This window comes from Aythya marila (assembly GCF_965140915.1).
Source record: "Aythya marila genome assembly, chromosome: 2".
NCBI classification, from domain to species: Eukaryota; Metazoa; Chordata; class Aves; order Anseriformes; family Anatidae; genus Aythya; species Aythya marila.
In genome coordinates this window covers 136,514,010-136,532,149 of record NC_139043.1, presented here as the reverse complement: position 1 = coordinate 136,532,149, position 18,140 = coordinate 136,514,010, and the positions used below count along the sequence as shown (strand labels likewise).

Below are 18,140 nucleotides of genomic sequence, written 5' to 3'. Positions count from 1 at the left end.
AGCAGGTCAGCAAAGTGTGATTTAAAAGTGGGGTAGAAAATATAAATTGAGCGTGAACATCTCTTTCAGAAAGACTGTAGATGCATATTCAGACACAGAAACGAGTACAGAGCACACATCGACAGCTTCGGTTGCTTTCTAGAGTAAAGCAAGTAAAGTAAAAGGTTTTCCCTGTTCTGTAACTCAGGTGGCATTTCTATAAAAAAGCCCTCCTATATACTTTTAACAGGATTAAAAGAAAGTTAGCGCTATCTCATTATAGCTTTACAGGGTGGAAGCTGCAATCAGTGTATTTCAATTCTTCAGCAATCATGACAGAAATGACATACGGTATATACAGAAGACCCTGGCATGAAATGGAACCTAGAACATTTAACATTGCTGCACAGCACACACGGACCCATTTATAACCCTCATCTGTGCAATGTTAACACTTTGGACCATATATCACTTTGTGGATCCCAGTGGCTACATGAAAACTACATCAGGAGAGGCAAGCTCCCAAATTCCTGCTCTAGCTCCAAGCACTCTCTGTTTTTGGTGTAGGGCAATAGACACAGACAGGGTACTGAGCATGCAGAATGGACAGGAACAGGAGCAGGTTAATACTTCAGAGAGCTGGTGAGCTGGGGTAGGTCACAAAAACCACAGCAATCCAACAGTGCTGAACCTCCTTTCCCTCCTGCTAGACTTCCCTGAGACTGTTTCAAAGTGGTGAAACGAGGCTACTGCTCGATATTCCCTTCCATAAGGACTGTACCCAGAATATGGAGATAAGGCAGTGATGATGGTTCTGCCACCCTCTTTGCTTACTTGGCATGCACAGATGCTGGAGAAATCTGTTCCATAAAACGTGTGAAGTAATCTGTTCTCACACCAAAGTACGAGGATATGTAAGACAATTTGACAGTCTGAATCACGGTTTTGTCTGATGTGCCCCCGTGCTTGGCGAGGTGCAGCAGCTGCACGCTGCCCCCACTGCACTGGCAGTTCCTCAGAGCCCCAAGTAAGGGTGCCAAAATATCACCTACTCACGCACAACGAAAGCAGATCTTCGGCTTGCTTCTGCTCCGTATCTCAATGGAAATACAGATATTCCAGAATATCACAATCCTAAAACCAAAAGCACCTTGCATCGAAGACCCTCACTATTCTGCCTTGGAAATGGAGGGCCATAAGCATATTGTGTGCAATACCTAGGATTTTGCAGGTCTGGGCTTTAAAGCAACATCAATTTGCTTGACTTGAGGCAAAGAGAAGAGAAAGGGGAAAAGAAAAGGAAAACTAGAAAGGGGAGCATTTCTCATACTCAAATCCTCCTGCTCCCATATGCTGACATATTATGTCCTTTACAATGTACAATATCTGCTTTTAATATGCTACAGATAATTCAACTATAGTTTATATACTTGCATTTTCATTAATTTATAAATTGAATATGCATGGAAAATCTACTTAAACTGTTCTGTGATTCAGCTGTACAATGAAATAGTTAATTTTATAAGTAAAAACCCTCTTATGTTACGATTTCCACCAGCACAAAAATTAAATACTGTGATTTTATATCTGTATGCGTTTATACATTCTTCTAGCCATGTTGTCAGTCTCTAAACCTAGCTATAGCCAAAGCTTTCCAAGTTATGCTTTTCATGCAGCACTGGAAGTAGCCAGAATGCAGTAATGAAGCAAAGAGCACCAACACACCAAGAATACTGACTTATTCAAAGCGACAGTAAAAGAAAAACAAACCAGTGGAGGGAAAATAATTAAATAAATAAATAAAAACAACACAGAAATAGGAACCAAAGCAAATAATAAAACAGTAAGTGCAACAAAAGTTAAAGATACTCCCCTTAAAAAGCAATGTGGACCAAAAATACCGTAAAATAAACTGCACAGAATACAGATAATATTATTCATACACCTTGGAAAATTATAGCACACGATAGTTCACCATAGCTGCATATAACTTGTTTCAATAAAATATATACTTGAATAGAATAATTACTAATGGAAACAATATTTCCTAGTTATGTGAGATGGTTTACTTCATGGGAAAACCTGTTAGCCACCTCTGGAGTGTTACTGTAACCTCAACAGAAGGAAAGACATACACAGACTAATGCCAAAGCAAAGAAAACATGGAAAACTGAAGAGGCAGAGAAAGGTGTCCCTGAATAGTAGAGAGGCATCATGGCAACTAAACTGACTGAACAAGTACTGTAGCATAGCCTGAAACACGTGAGATTCAACCCAGCAAGCACTAGAAACACATCCTCTTTCATTTTAAAGTAGTATTTAAAATAAATATAATTTTAAATACTGCTTTAAATACCACTTTAAAATAATATTTTAAATACTACTTTAAAATACTACCAGTATTTTAAAAAGTAGTAAAGTAGAATTTCTTATTTTTGTCAAGTTAAATGTATATAAACTTAGCTTCTGACGTAAATATGTACCTAAAATACTGCAATTTTGAAACCTTTTGCAACAAAACTGCTGATTCACCTCAAAAGTGTTTATAGTTTCTCTGTCTCTCTAAAAAGCCTGTCACTGAAGACTGTAGATTATGTACTGAATTATAAATGTCTTGGCCAAGGAATACAATCAAATAAGAACTCCATCAGTTTTTTGCATACAAGGACTTTAAGACCAAACCAAAACTCTACTCAGCACTATCTACCTATCCAGATAAATATACAAAATCCAACACAACAATTGTGCCAAAATATGTCTGGACACACAGACATTTTACTTTGAGCTTGCTACATATTTAAGACCCCACAAAGACATTTGAGACAGGCTGAAGTATACATGGGAAAAACTGAAGTGGTACACAACATTGCCAAAATACCTAGAAGAGGAAGCAGAAAATCTACTCTTTCCACTCTACTGGTGTTAAGAATGCTTCCTAGCACATTCTGGGCACAACAAATTTCAAAGCACTACTAAGTAAAAAAAAAATAATAATAAAAAAATATATATAAAAATAAAAATAAAAACACCCTTGAGATCTGCCTTACTGTCTGAAAAAGGATGCATATATCCAAGCATTTCTTCAAATTTCAGATATCAGCCATACTGTATGTCCCTCCACTTCTGCCCACAAGTCAGTGTATCACAGCCTGTTGCACAGAGCTGCCCTAACAGCATCGCATGAAGACTACGTGCTACTGTCTGTAAGTACAGAAGACACTTCTGACGTCTTCTCTATCATCCCTTCCCTCAGCTTCATCCCACCTGTCTGTCAGTCACCATCTCTCACATCTTTTACCCTCAATTTCCACCAAGGTCAGCAGCCTGTTGCCATCTACCATTGGGATCCTGCAGTTATTCTCCTGCTTCAGCAGTCACCACAAAAAGCACGTTCCCAATTACATAAGGAATTAGTATTTTTTTCCTTTTCCATCTACTCAGCTATTTGGAATGAAGGAGCGTTCGACCAACTTATCTTGTCAGAAAAGAGCTGATTAAAAACATGGAAAACCAAAATACTGAAGCTCTTCCATTTTGTACTGTTCAAACTAAAATATTTTTTGCAATTTGGAGAGATACTTTGTTTCAGAATTTCAGTTTTCCATATTTCTTAATCTTTGCTAAAGGTACAAAATTAAACCAGCCAACTCTTCCAAAGTTCAGAAACTACTTAAAGTTAAGAAATGAGAAAGCAACATTTTAAAAAGTGAAAGAAAATATTTTTATCACACCATTTTGAAAACACATACATCCCCTAATCTGGAAAGTATAAAATTTTGATTACTTTAATTATCAGTTCAAAAAGAAATTGCAAGTATCTACCATTTTGAAATAAATTGTTTCTTTAGAACACTCCAATCTCTTAAAGTCGTCTTTTTCTAAAACTATATTGTAGTTTCAATGAGCCCTCTTTTATTCTAGGGGAAATTCCTGTTGTGTGCCCTGCTGAAATCTATCCACACCATCCTCAGACACTGTGAGAGCCACAGTTCCTTGCAAAGCAGAAGGTTTAGCACCAGCCTCCCAACAGCAGCAGGAGCCAGGTTGTGCCATTAGCACAGTAACACCATCTATAGCTCTTGCCAACTTGTCTTTTGCTGGACAGTGGGACATTACGTTAGAGAGGTAGAGTGTTTCTGACCTCAGTGATAGCCTGTGTGTTTTCAGAAATCAGCTGCTCTCTGAGGGAAACAAGGAAATTGTGCAGTTTGTGATTATTGTGTACAATTGCATACAGTGTATAACGTAAGAGGACAAATGCAGGAAAGATCTTTAAACATCTTCTAGCATTATTTGCTTTCCTTAGATGGAAAGAAATACTATAAAATTAATAAAGGAATTTGTATCTTGAAACAAACAAAAAAATAATGTAAATAGGCATGATGCTTCCTTGAGTTAAACTCTGAACTTATATGCCAATCTGAGTTGTAAAACACTGAATTCTGTTATTCTCAGTAAATTAGAATATATCTCCAAATCTCCATTTACTGTTCTTACACATCTCAAACTACAACATCCTATCAAACCACAAAAGCAACAGACTTACTAACTTCACTAATAAACCTTAATACTAAACTCCTGGGGATTTTCTTTCTGAAACTGAGAAAGTCAGTTCTGTGTTCTTTCTACTTGGATCATTATTTTGCATTGGCTGTGTATGGGTTCTGACTTTTCTTATAGCCTAATCTTTTAAGAGATTTAGCCTATAGCCTAATCTTTTAAGAGATTTAGCCAAAAGAGACTTCTACACCACCGTTTCAATTATCAACAACTTTTCATTATCTTGTAAAACTCTAGTCATTTTTAGAAACCTCAGTCTGTGTTTTTTGACAGTTCACGTTTCTATTCCTTTCCCACCGTATTTCATGCAGTCAAAGCATTCTGCACTCTACAGCCAGGATTTCTAGTTGTCCATTTATCCAAAGGATGGACTCTTCCAAAGGAGTTGAGAACAGCAGTTACAGAAAATTTCAAATTATGTCTTGTAGATGACTGGTCTGATGAGCAAAACAAGTAATGTCTCATGCACTGCAAAATGGAGCCAACATGGCTGCTGAATAGACAGAAAAATGTTTCTTCCTCTCCTCTATCAATACCATAAACCATTTGTGGGAGACCAGAAACAGTCTGCTTTGATTTTATGCATACTTTTATAGCCCACTCATTATCTTAACATAAACAACTTAGAAAAAATATAAATGTGACATTTTCAAACATGTTTCGCATCGGTTCTGCACCGCTTCCATTCTGTTTCCTCTCATTTTCAACACGTACCAGGCCACAGCTAAACACTTTTGAAAAAAATCACACTTTGGAGTCATAAATGCCACAGAAATGCATACAAAACCTAAGTCCTTCAGTTCAGTACAAAAAAAAAAAAAAAAAAAAAAAAAAAAAAAAAAAAAAAAACCTCTTTTAAAGAGGACATTCAAATAATGAACCTTGTTCTCAATGAGAGTGAAGAACAAAAGTGAATAACAATGGTACAAAGAATACAACATTAGTAAACAACGGGATATCTGGGGAAAGGTATAAGTGAAAGCTAGTGCGTAGAACATAAGAAGTATTAATGTCCAAGCACATGGTTGATAAAATCCACCGTAAGCGTTACAGTTGACGAAGTATATACATTCAACAGCACAAACACAACTGGAGGCCAACATTTGGTCTTTCTGAAAATTTGACAATATCAATTTAGCTTACTACATAAATATACGTATCTATGTCTAATTCAACATATTTTAAATTTCCAAAAGCTAATAAAATGGAATATTGTTATGAAACTACGGTCCTGCCTATACTGAGATATATACCGTTAATAAAATATTTAGCTGGTTTAACAAGAAATTTGTTACAGGTTGCTTGGACTCTGTACTGAGAGTTGTACATGCTGCAAAAAGCACAACATTAATATTAATGAAATGATTACATACTGAAAGTTGTCCAGACAAGAACTGTGGAACATCCCTTAACATGCCAGGACTCATGGGAGAAGTCACAGAAATAGAAGGTCGGTCCATTTTCTGAGATTCAAATGAACTAGAACCTGCAATTATAAATAAAAATATTTTATAAATAGTGGCACTTGTGCATTTTTCACAACGTTCTTTCAATAAAAGGGATACAAATATAACCATACACACAATAAAGTTTACTGTGATAAATATCGTATTTTTATCTATAAAATGACTGAGTAACGACACTCAATCTTCTGATGCTCAGATGCAATCAAAAGCTTTCCAAGTTTATAGCTGCAAAATGTCATTTCAAGCACATAGAACAAATAATAGCTCATTCAGATACTTGCCAAAGTAATCATGTCAGTAAGTTGAAGGCCCCAAATTCCTATTTACTTTACTGTGGTAAAAGGAATTCAGTCTTCCAAAGAGCACTTATTATCTTGTGCAATCAGACTTAATTAGATTTTTACAAAAATATCAAGATGCACATATTTTGTGCATTTTGTTTCAAATCCACAAGGTCTGCAAGCTCTCAAAGGACAAATTTTGAGTTACAAAAAGTCACAACATTTAAAATATATTTTAAAGAATTGGCTGACCAGTGAAAAGTTATAGTTTATCACATTATTATGGCAAGTTTATACCACTGTATGAATTTACAGCTTCTGTTTTAAAAGAGTTCCAAAACAATGATAAAAATAACTCCAGGCTTAAATCCATCCTACCAGATCTGCACCAAAAAATAAGTTATTTTTCCCACACAAAATACTGGTTTAGCCAATTTAAAGAGTGCTAAGTGGTCTAATGAGCCACAATGAGTATTCTGGTTTTAAAGTAGTTATGTTTCACGTTCTAAATATTGAACATTTCATCCCTATATTTTAGTTCCTAAGGTTTCAATTGAAATGCAAAAAATAAAATAAAATAATTGAAAATTATGATTAATGCTCTTGTATATTAATTTGTGTTATGCTTTTCTTCTCAATAAAAAATAGCTTAAACTTATAACCAAACGTCAAGCGTAAATAAACATAGCCTGACTTCCGATATTCTATTATTAAACAAAGGTAAGTTCATCATACAGGAAAATAACATACTGACACAAATAAAGACAAAGAGACAAGAGCTATACTGACTGCAGATGACATTTTTGAATCTATTTGTGTTTACATAAAAGAGAGAGAAGATTTTCCTACCCCACAATTGAAACTTACTGGACTCCAGCTGTGCATGTGTGCTGTCAGGTATTCTGGGAATATCCCTGAAATAAGGAAAAGTAAGACAGGCTGATCCTTTATCTAACAAGCATATTCAGATTTCAGTTAAACTATAACACTTTGCAAGTCACCACCGAATGCCTCAGGAAAATCCTATGAACTACGGACTGTCTTCAGCCACAGGGAAGATTTATCCTTTGTTTGGTATAAATTATTTCAGTGGCAAATTAAGCTTAGAGAAACAAGCAGTTGAGTGAATACAGGAAAGAAGCTGCACAGTCACAAATAAAATAATTGAGTAAACAGAAAACAAAGAAAAAACAATCTCAGAGTTACCAGTAGACTAAAACTGGGAGTAGCAGACTTCATTATGATATTACACATGAATTCAAGTTACTAGACCCTTGCTAAAACTATGATGGCTATCTCAGTATGATGACTACCAATGATGTCCTCACTATGTTTTCTCACTATGTCCTTTACTGTCCTTGAACCCTCAAATTTGGGCACTTTTCAGTGACTAAATAAAATGTGCAATTTCATTTTGCAAAATAACATACTTGCATATACATAAAATGTCATATCATCTCTGTTAAACTGTATGTACAACTATGTAATTGTAAAACACTCAGGCACAAGTACATCATTATGGTCTCCCATCCCCACAGAAACATATTCTTCCTATGACGGGCAAACATTACTATATGTATGATTACAAACTACCGATATGCTAATAAAAACATTTTAGAGGTATTTGTGCAACATAAAACAAGATTAAGAGTTTCAACTCTGAGTCACAGCAAGAACAGCATTTAAAATCACAACGTGTGTTACAGTAGATTTGTTTTTTTGAAGGTTGCAATAGGTTTCTGTGGCAAGGTACAGGCAGCAGGGGGGCTGCAGGGGTGGCCTCTGTGAGGAGAGGCTGAGGCTGCCCCATGCTGGGCACAACTGGCTCCAGCTGGCTCCAAAATGGACCCACCACAGGGCACAGCTGAGGCCATCAGCCAAGACAGTGTTGCCTCAGTGATAACATATTTAATGAAAGCTTAAAAATGCTGCACAGCAGCTGGGAGAGAGATAAGTGATAAACTGAGAAAACCAGCCCTGCAGACAACCCCAAGGTCAGTGCAGCAGGAGGGCAGGAGGTGCTCCAGGCAGGCAGCAGCAGTTCCCCTGCGGCCTGTGGAGAGGCCCCTGGTGGAGCAGGCTGTCCCCCTGCAGCCCATGGGTCCCACATGGAGCAGATCTCCACGCTGCAGCCCCCCCATGGGTGGAGGGGCCCCCGGTGGAGCAGGGGCAGAGAGTGACCACAAAGGAGCTGTGGAAATGAAGTGTAAGGGACCAACCACAGCCCCCATTCCCTATCCCCCACACCACCGTGGGCTGGGGGGAGGTAGGAGTGTCAGGAACAAATGAGTGAGGTTGAGCCTGGAAGACTCAACATCAAAAGTGGTTTTAGCTTTATATTGTTTTTTGCACCATCCTACTCTATTTTTAATTATCGATAAATTAAATTAATCTTCCCCAAATCAAGTCTGTTTTGGCCATGACAGTAATTGCTCAGCCATCTCCCTGTCCTTATCTCAACCCCTGAGCTTTTCCATCTCATTTTCTCCCCTCTCCTGTCGCAGAGGGGGAGTGGGAGAGAGCTTGGCAGGTAAGTGGCAGCCAGCCAAGGTCAACACCACAAAGGCACATGAAAATGAAGGGAAAGTTAAAAATCCTTTCAGTGATATATGCTGTCTTATGCAATGAAAAAAATAAATAAATCTGCTATCTGTATAAAGACTTATCTAGTAAGTTTTTGGTATATGCATTCCAAACATTTTTCAAAACTCACCAGAAAAGTAGCTGTACTAAGCAAATTCAAGTACCTTTCCAAGTGAAGCGATGCTGCAGCACCCAGTGAATCAAGCAAATCAAAAGGCATACAACTGGTGTAACTGCCCACTAAGGAAAAATCACTGGCTCTTGTTACTAAGCAAAACGTGTCAGAAACTTTTAAGGGCTAGTGAAGAAGCAAATATTTAAGTTTGTATATTTGATATTTGTAGAATACAAAATTCTTGATATTTGTAGACTATCAAGGTATGCAATACCTGCCTATCACTTCACTCAGAAATATGCTGCAGAATGTAACCTGAGATTTAAATTTTTTTAATGTACCTAAAACATAGAGACCCGAGTATTTCAAAGTAGTGTGAGTAGTATTTCTGCAGGGAATTCACACTGGGATAAATGGAAGAGAGGTGAAAATAGCTTTCAGTACCTCTTCACAGTTTAAGATATCTTCAATTGCAAGCAGATTATTGTAGAATAATTAATAAAACACTAGACAACGTACCTTCCAAATTCAAAACAGTAGTAACTATGAAAATAAAATACAATTTAAAATAGGTATTTCTGATTATTAGAAAGCAGAAAAAAATCTTGCATATAAGAGATAGCCAGCTTACACAGAATACCAACATGGCCATCAATGTTTATTTTAAGATAACTAAGGGGGTAAATTGCATGCCAAAATGGTATGATCATATTTTTTAAAAAGATTTTTCCATTTCATTTTCCTTTATCCGCTTAGTTTGTCATGTTCAGTTTCCGTAGAAGTCAGCCCATAATAAAGTGAAGAACCAGTAATCATGTTTACTGAAAGTTGTTCTTGTATTCAGAAGATCAGGATGTGACAAAGGGTTCTCTTTCTCAGCTAAGTTAATTGCCAGTCTGGAGATTTCTGGCATGCGTTAGTGTGATGCTGTAAGACTATCAAGAGACTCTGTAAGTAATAGGATATACTTCAAGGCAAAAGTGAAGTCCTTCAAGTGGGCAGAAATTATTCTAATCAAAACAATTATCACTTCAGACATCTGGTAAATCTGCACTTTTAATGATTTTAAGCACATTGAAAACTTATTCCCTGGGACAGAACCTACGGCATTCTGCTTCCTTGGGCAAGCAAAAGATGTTCATTTCTATACAGCATTTGATTATGACCAGAAATTTCCTAAACTAAGAAGATAACATGGCATTTCCAGTTCATCAGCTCAAATCTCATGAAAAACACTTCTGAAGTTATACTGCTGATATCAAAATCCCCAAAGAGCAACATATATCTCATCAGAATCTTAAGTTCTCACCAACCTGCAGATGACTAAAAGAAATAATATTTTGAGACACCCACAATGTATTTAGCACTGAGGCTTCAGTTATAAACCCATTTCCCATTAGTAACTGGAGCTCTGAAGGTGAAGACCCCCTTTTACGTCCACTGCAAAAAGAAAGTGGGAATCCAGCACGCAGTAACTGTTTTAGTCACTACCTGGCTCAGTTCTTCACCCTGTGTGGCAAACAGTTAATGTTGAAGAAGGTGTCTTGAGAGCCTACACCACCTTCTTTAAGGAATTATAGATGAGCTGCTCTAGTGACAGCAAGTGGAGCACATGATAACATAATCAATAAAAGACATGATGATAAGGAAGGTAACAGGCAGTAAATAGAAAAGCATAAGAAAGAATTGAGGAAGTTTCATACAGTCAAAGGAATGGAGAAAAAAATTTTAAAAAGTACTTTCAAGATGAGAGCAGTTCCTTGAAACTTTGGTATAAACATCATAGTTGAAATACAATGAAAGATCTTACACTTACATGAAACAAATGTGAAACCTTCTCTTCTAAGACAGATTTTTTCTTGCAAGTTAGTCAGTCCCTCAGTATTACTATTACACATAGAACTCCCAAGTTATGCAAAGATTTTTATGGATAAGACAAAAAGATACAGCCCTTGCCCTAAAGGGTTTGCAGTTCAGTATATACATAGATAACGTCTCATCTTACTGACAAGATAAAACAATCTTTGTTTTTATCAAGTTCATTAGAAAGTATCAAAGCAAATTATGTTCCTAACCATACTGCATCTTCTTTGAGTTAAATACACCAGATAATATACCTCATAGCTGAACCCATAACAAATTACCCTCACTGAAATTCCATCTTCACATTATCTGGCTCTAAATTTATATTTTTTTTTAGTACTTCTTAGTTCTCATTTGCTATGCTACTCATGCTTTCATATAAAAAAATTGTGAGCATCTTACACAAGGCATAAATATGTTAATATATAAATACATTGTAATAAATTCTGTGGGAGAAAAGAGAAAATTCTTAACAACTGTAAGCATCTTCAACTTCAGAGGTAAGTACCCCCTCTTCACAGCCCTGAAATGATCAGCCATAGAACTTTCAATGGAGAAGTAAAAGAAGGATGTGACTGTAGTTTGTAGGAACTTGAATAAAACAAACAGGTGAAGAAAGGCAAGTCTTCATAGAAGTGGAAACATTCATATAACAGAGTAGCTAGAAATGCCCTATTTGTTAGAAGGAAAAAAAAAAAAAAAAGAAAAAAAAAACACACACACAAAAAAACACCTAAGTTTAGACATTGAGAGGCAGTTCTCAAAGTCAAGCAAACTGGGTGGAGAACTGAAGAAAAAGGGTCACATAGTCTGTTTAAATGAGCATTCAACTTAGCTATTTATTCAGGTATGTTCTGTATTAGAAACCAAATATTACTATATTTCAGAGATGAAGACGATGAAAACGTCAAGTCATTACTTTCCAAGACATATTGGTTATGTCATTAGCATACTGTATTTTGGGCAAAATGAACAGAGCTAACCATCAATTCATAGACCAAATATGTATACTTTACTATACATACTATATAAAAATGGAAATGGAGAAAAAGAATCAGGAGTCAAGTTACTAATGAAGAGTTGTGGCAATAAAGATTCTAATCACAGATCCTTTATAGCCTGGACCACCAACTAAATAACCACAAAAGGTAACCTGCTTTCAAGCGTATCACCAGATAATGCCCAGAACTCTCTGGAGAATACATGATTTCACTCCACCACTTTTTACTTACTGGCATGATCTACCACTCTAACTATGTTTTTGGTTTACATAGTCTTACATACAGTTTTACTGTTTACAATATTTATGAATCTGACATGATCTGCACTAGAAGTGAAATTTAACAATATTTTTATCACATTTAATACAAAAATGGACTTACCCAATTGGTCTTGAAACAACAAGCTCCACCTGTGGCTCAGGTTTGGACTCTAAAATGATGTTATATACCTCCTCAAAGGTGGCTCCTTGTAGTAGCCTTCCATTCCATTCTAATACTTCATCACCTATAATTTCGGAAATAACAGTCTTAGTAAGTCTGTTGTGAACTTAATTGTGAACAATTTAAGCCATTTATTGTCATTTACCGAATTGTGAAACCTGTGTTGGCAAAAAGTTTGGGAGTCCTTCATACAGGAAAATCCTAAGTATTCAACTTTTTCTGCAGCTCTGCTCTGAATACCTAAGGTTCCATAAGGTTCAGCAAAGCAATAATATCATCCATAGGATCACTATTGAATTAGATACAACTCTTACTTATAATGTTAGTTGTGGTTTAAAATAAAACTCAAGATGCTCTTCAGAGAATGCAGATCTTTAAAACAGCAGATCTCATCAACTTGCTATTATGAAGATTCAATTACCTCTAAAAGTTTAGTATTTAGTGTTCAGACAGTTCTTATGTTAACATTTAATATTTCTTGCACATACTCCAGTGCAGCAATCCATGGTTCACACGTTGGGATAGAACCAGATCCTAAAAGTTTCTTGGCCAAGATGGTTTTGTTGGCACATTTGTGATATCGTGGCTTGGGTCTAAATAAAATATACTCCATAAGGTGACTGGGCAGGATGTCAGGGGAATATTATTTTGAGTATGAAAACATCAATAAAAATGTGAAAACATGATTTTGAACAACATGAGATTTTATGTATTTCAAAAAAGCAGTAATGTCAGTAATAATCTAGTACATGAACATCAGGTTGAATTCTGCAGCAGCTCATCACAACTATTCAACATAATTTGACTTCTAATTAAGCTCACTTTCTTCTTATCACCTTTAGAAAAGAAACTCAGCATTACAGGTCTATAATGGATACATACCTGGTCTAAGATGCCCCACTGTATCAGCTAAGCTTCCTTTTTTAACTTTGGTGATAAATGCGCAGAGTCGACCTGATTCAGTCATCTTTCCTCCTACTACCTGTTTCAAAGAGGAATTATTTTCATAGCATGAGAAATTATTTAAATGACTTAACCATACAGGCAATAGAGAACAGAATTCAATGACTTTTCTGGTATTCAGGTAGCCCAGATAAGGCAGATACACTTGAAACAAACACCACAGAACATTGGCTATGGTAGGTTATGTTTATATAGCTACTCCAGCTACCTGAGTAATTTAAAGACAATGCAAATACAGAAAGTGAAATACTTCAAGCTTTCACTGTACTATTTTTTACTGTATTGTATATTTCTGTAGTATAAATTGGCACCCCCAAAAAAGTACACTACGGTTCATTAGACTGCTTACTTCAATATTTTCAAGCTGTAAATAGATTTATTAATGTAACAGGGCCTACAACATTCACGCAAAACATTGAATGTATCTAACAATTAATCAAATCCACTTTGTGATAATAAACAATCACAGAATCACACACAGAATCACAGAATTTTCTAGGTTGGAAGAGACCTCAAGATCATTGAGTCCAACCTCTGACCTAACGCTAACAGTCCCCACTAAACCATTTCCCTAAGCTCTACATCTAAACGTACAAGTACTAATAATTTTCAGTCTTGTGCGTTTAAGATGTAGCAAATCTATCAGAGGGGAAAAATTCTAGAAACAGCTCTTTACAGTGGTAGACTTTGCTCTGGATTAAAGTGTCATTAACTTCCAGATGTCCCTCAGATCTTCAAAAAAGATTTATTTTTCACATTTCTTTCACCTTTTGCAGGACAGAAGTTACACCACGCTGCAATGCTCAATACTCAAGAAAGTGGACAGGGTTCGGCTTGCCTAGCAAGGATGCAATTAGTATCTTGCAGAGCAGCCATTCTCAGAAAACTTGCGAAAACATGTCCAGTCTTTCTGTAAAATACAACTTTTTCAGAATGTCAGGGACCCTGTGAAATTCCTCTTAATAACATACAATGTCTTTATATATTATTTTTGAGATGAAGACATTATAGATATAGGTAGACTATGTATTATGAGAATTATGTATTATGAGTTCTTACATTATGAAGGTAGCTAGTTTAATTGAGAGTTTTAAGTAAGTAATTCCAAAATTATTCATTACCAACCTTCAATCCAAGCATTGCTCCCGAGTCTCTCGGCACACTTCCATCTTTCAGTCGTTTATTTAACAAAATCCGACCGATGAGACGGTCTCCATCTTTGGATGGTTGCCAAGTTACTGGATGCTATCATATGGTGTTAATGGAAAATACAGTGAATAGGATGTTAAAGAAAAATATGTCAGTAATGCTTTTCATTTCCTGATATATTTTAAAAATGCAGTGAAAGTGTTATGATTACACTAATATTTAATGTATCAGAATGACTGAAAACTGTGCTTGTAAAGATTTATTTGGACGTATAGTCCTTCACAATATATTCCTAATATTTAGTAACATTATCTACTTTACTAAATCCAAATTATAAATATCTGTAATGATCTTTGCATCTTGATGAACAGACAGATACAGATAACTACGCATAGTTACCTACGCACAGGGACGATCACACAAGTACTGACAAAAACAACTGTAGAGACCAATATCAAGAGTAACACTGAAAAGGCAAGTTTAACTCAAAAACTTGATGCAAGACACAGATTTCTTCTTTTTCCCCTATTCCAAGCACGCCAGTTTTCTCTAAGACTGACAATTTTTTTTCTGTTTTTCTTTCTCTCATTAGTAATATATTAAAATTATAGAATATGTTAAAAATGGCATTCATTGCTCTGCATTTAAATGTTTATTGGATTAATTACTCCACATACAGAGCATATGAACGTATTACTATTCCATTACTACACATGGTCACACGTTGTATGCTGGCATAACATAATTACTAAAATTTAAAATAATATTTTTATTTTGTGTAATCATAGCACTTTTTCACTGACAAATACTACTTTCATGCTCTATTTCATGCAAAACTAGCAGGCACAGACAAATTTGCTCCCATTACACGTAATAATTCAAAAATGACTGATCATAATCTCTACCAAACAAAACACACAAATAAAAATCACCAAAGCAGATGGCAAAGCCTTTAATGCTGCACAGTACTGCACAAAAAATGGCATGGCAACAAAACAAAAGAACAACCATGACAGTGAAAGGGAAAAAAGAAAAACAACTTTTCCGTGCAGAGAGACCCAATTTTCTCCCTTTTTCACCTGGGACTTAAACTATTAATTTAATTTCAGCCCCAGGAGTTTGAACATAGTAAATCAAATAAGCCAATCAGAAGAATCCTTGTTGTTAATTACTTAACACTTGAAGGTAATACCATGATAGGCTATTATGCAACCAAGAACAATGTCTCGTTATTCGTTTTTGTTTTTGTTTTTTTCTTAGTCTGCCAAACCATAAAAGCTGCAAGCATGCAGAGAGTTTTCATTTGTTTTTCTTTTCTGCACCTTAAGAAATGCTACGTTGTCTCTAGAAACACCCTGTCTTTTACTTTGTGCACTATTTTAATGAGTGACAGAGAGCAAACAAAGACCAAATGAGCAGGTTAAAATGCAGGCTCCGTAATCTCAGTACCTTCTCGCTATGGCTATGTTCCTCGTTTAGAGTTGTGCTACTACACGTATCTACCCCAGAGTCTTTTATCTGAGGCTCAGACCATTCCAAGTCCTCTTCCAAAGAGTGGCCACCAAAGCACACCATTTTCTTTTGTCTCTCGGATAAGGTGTTAGAATCCGACAAAACTGCCTGCTCACTAGTTTTTCTTTTTCCCCTTTGACTGTCCCCTATAGATGTGGGATAAAAAAAAAAAAAAAAAAAAAAAAAAAAAAAAGGAAACAAAAAAAGAAAACATGCAAAGGTGTAAATAAAACAAAGGAAATGTGAAATGGTAAAAGAAACTAAATGGTAAGGCTCCACATGTCTCACCAAAGACATTGGGGATGCCTCACTGCTATGCCAAGACGTATGGTCCAACCAGTTGTAATCCATGTCTCCTGCGAGAATCAGACAGACAAGATAGTGCAGTAAAGGAAAGGTGAAAGAAAGGACAGAAAAAGATACAGTAAAATTGTAAAGACTGCTGGTTATCCTATCTGATTCATACCCTTTGCTAGCGGGACTTGGAAAACAATTCCAATAAAAAGTTAAGATGCCAACAACCAAGTAAGTGGCATACGAAATACAGTGAGGAAGCGGGTATGTTTGCTTGGGTATAGGTGTGCATGTAGTTATGTACGGCATAAAGCATCACTGGCTCCCAATTTTTAACTGTTTGCATACAGTTAGCTACAGTAAATTAAATGAAAAGGCAAATTGCATTGTATTCATAACGCTTTTCAGAAAGGAAAAAATTTGATTACAGGACAGGTTTTCATCATAAACTACAGAAACAGTTTCTGTTTCTTGTCTTAAAGAACAGACTTTGGTTTTCCATTACAAAATAGTATTCTTTCTGATCGCTTCCATAAAATACTTGAGCAATGGTATGGTGTATTTAGCTGTACTGTAGATGATTAAGGAGGGCTGAATGATCTGTTAAAATATAAAAGATTTATAAGCAAAACAAATATATAAAATATCTTATAAAAAGCGTATCAACGTCACTTGAAATTCCCAGAGAAATGTCTACTGGTTAAATATCAGGGTGATAATTGTAAGTATAGGTACCTTGAAACTGAGAATAAACATTAGGATTCTAACAAGGGATATATGTCTTTGCATATTAGAGAATCCGAATTTGACATGTATGGCAGACAGATGACAAGGAGAAAGGTTTAAAACACAGTCTTAAACAAAAAGCCTAAACTTTCCACAGGCCTTAAACTGTCCACAGGACTGGGGAGTGATTTTTGTGTTTTAATAAAGCATTAGCATTTGTGTAGGTACCTACACAAATCATGAATTACGCCCATGCATTTTGAATTATCAGTGTTCCTTTTTGTTTTTTTTACAATATTGTTACTACATGCTACATGAAAAAATATTTTGTTGCTGTGTGCGAGATATGATTATGATATTATTGTGTGCAGGACCAAATGTTGGCTTTTGACCAAGAGAACACTAAACCAGTGCAGTTCCGCTCTTAATACAGCCCACAAACAGCACTTTTCTATTTCCATTACCTCAGATCCTGCTTTGACATTGCTCAGCTACTTCCTCTGAAACTACACCAGAAGGTTTGTAAAATATAACTACTGGGTCTAAGCACAGCCTGAAAATTTGTTTAGAAAACCTTGCAGAAATGATACGCAGATACAACCCCATAAAACTAAGCTACAAAAAGCTAATGGATGCTTTAGAAAAGTAAAATACAGTCTCCTCAAAAGGATTTACTATATACAATGAGCAATATGATTTTTTTTTCCCACTTGTTTTCTCCTAATACATACAGTATGTCATCTGGAAACAAGATCAAGTCTCGTTTCCATTTTAAAGGACATGCATCGAGGACATGTATCAAGGCTTTCTTTTTAAAAAGACACTTCCGGTTTGAACTTAGTCCCTAACATTTTGCAGAAATGAGCAGCACGTTGGACATCCTTTCGTTTCAGAAAAGGAATGCTAAGGGACCTCATGAAACTATTCTGAAGCTTTAATTCATTCATACTTTCTAAGTAGTAAATGGGCCTGCTGTAAAAGTGCAAACTATTTTTCTTGATTCTTTGAAGGGAAGGTAACATTTTAAATGGGAGCTTCTGATCAAAACCTATTCCTGGCAAGGAGCTTTCAGGGTTTTCTTACCTCCAACTCTACAAACATTGCTTCAGGAGAACAGAGTGAAATCATCAGTGAGCACTTGAAGATCTACCCTTTACTGTACTAACACACATTTAGAGATATGGAGAGATACAGGGAGATGGAAAGA

General features: G+C 36.0%; 1 protein-coding gene across 26 annotated transcripts in view; it reads right to left on the bottom strand.

Moving 5' to 3' along the window:
• RIMS2 (regulating synaptic membrane exocytosis 2) overlaps positions 1-18,140 on the bottom strand; it is a gene marked incomplete at its 5' end in the record, with an annotated part of 447,679 nt that overhangs the window by 193,992 nt on the left and 235,547 nt on the right. For 15 of the 26 annotated variants that reach the window (XM_082754487.1, XM_082754478.1, XM_082754462.1 and 12 more), the window contains 6 exons: positions 5,913-6,025; positions 7,154-7,200; positions 12,230-12,353; positions 13,172-13,267; positions 14,374-14,497; positions 16,202-16,269. In XM_082754487.1, coding sequence (XP_082610613.1) covers positions 5,913-6,025; positions 7,154-7,200; positions 12,230-12,353; positions 13,172-13,267; positions 14,374-14,497; positions 16,202-16,269 — 572 coding nt within the window. Of the gene's footprint in view, positions 1-5,912; positions 6,026-7,153; positions 7,201-12,229; positions 12,354-13,171; positions 13,268-14,373; positions 14,498-15,850; positions 16,060-16,201; positions 16,270-18,140 lie in introns of all 26 variants that reach the window. The other 11 variants (XM_082754461.1, XM_082754481.1, XM_082754472.1 and 8 more) reach the window with 1 other exon arrangement.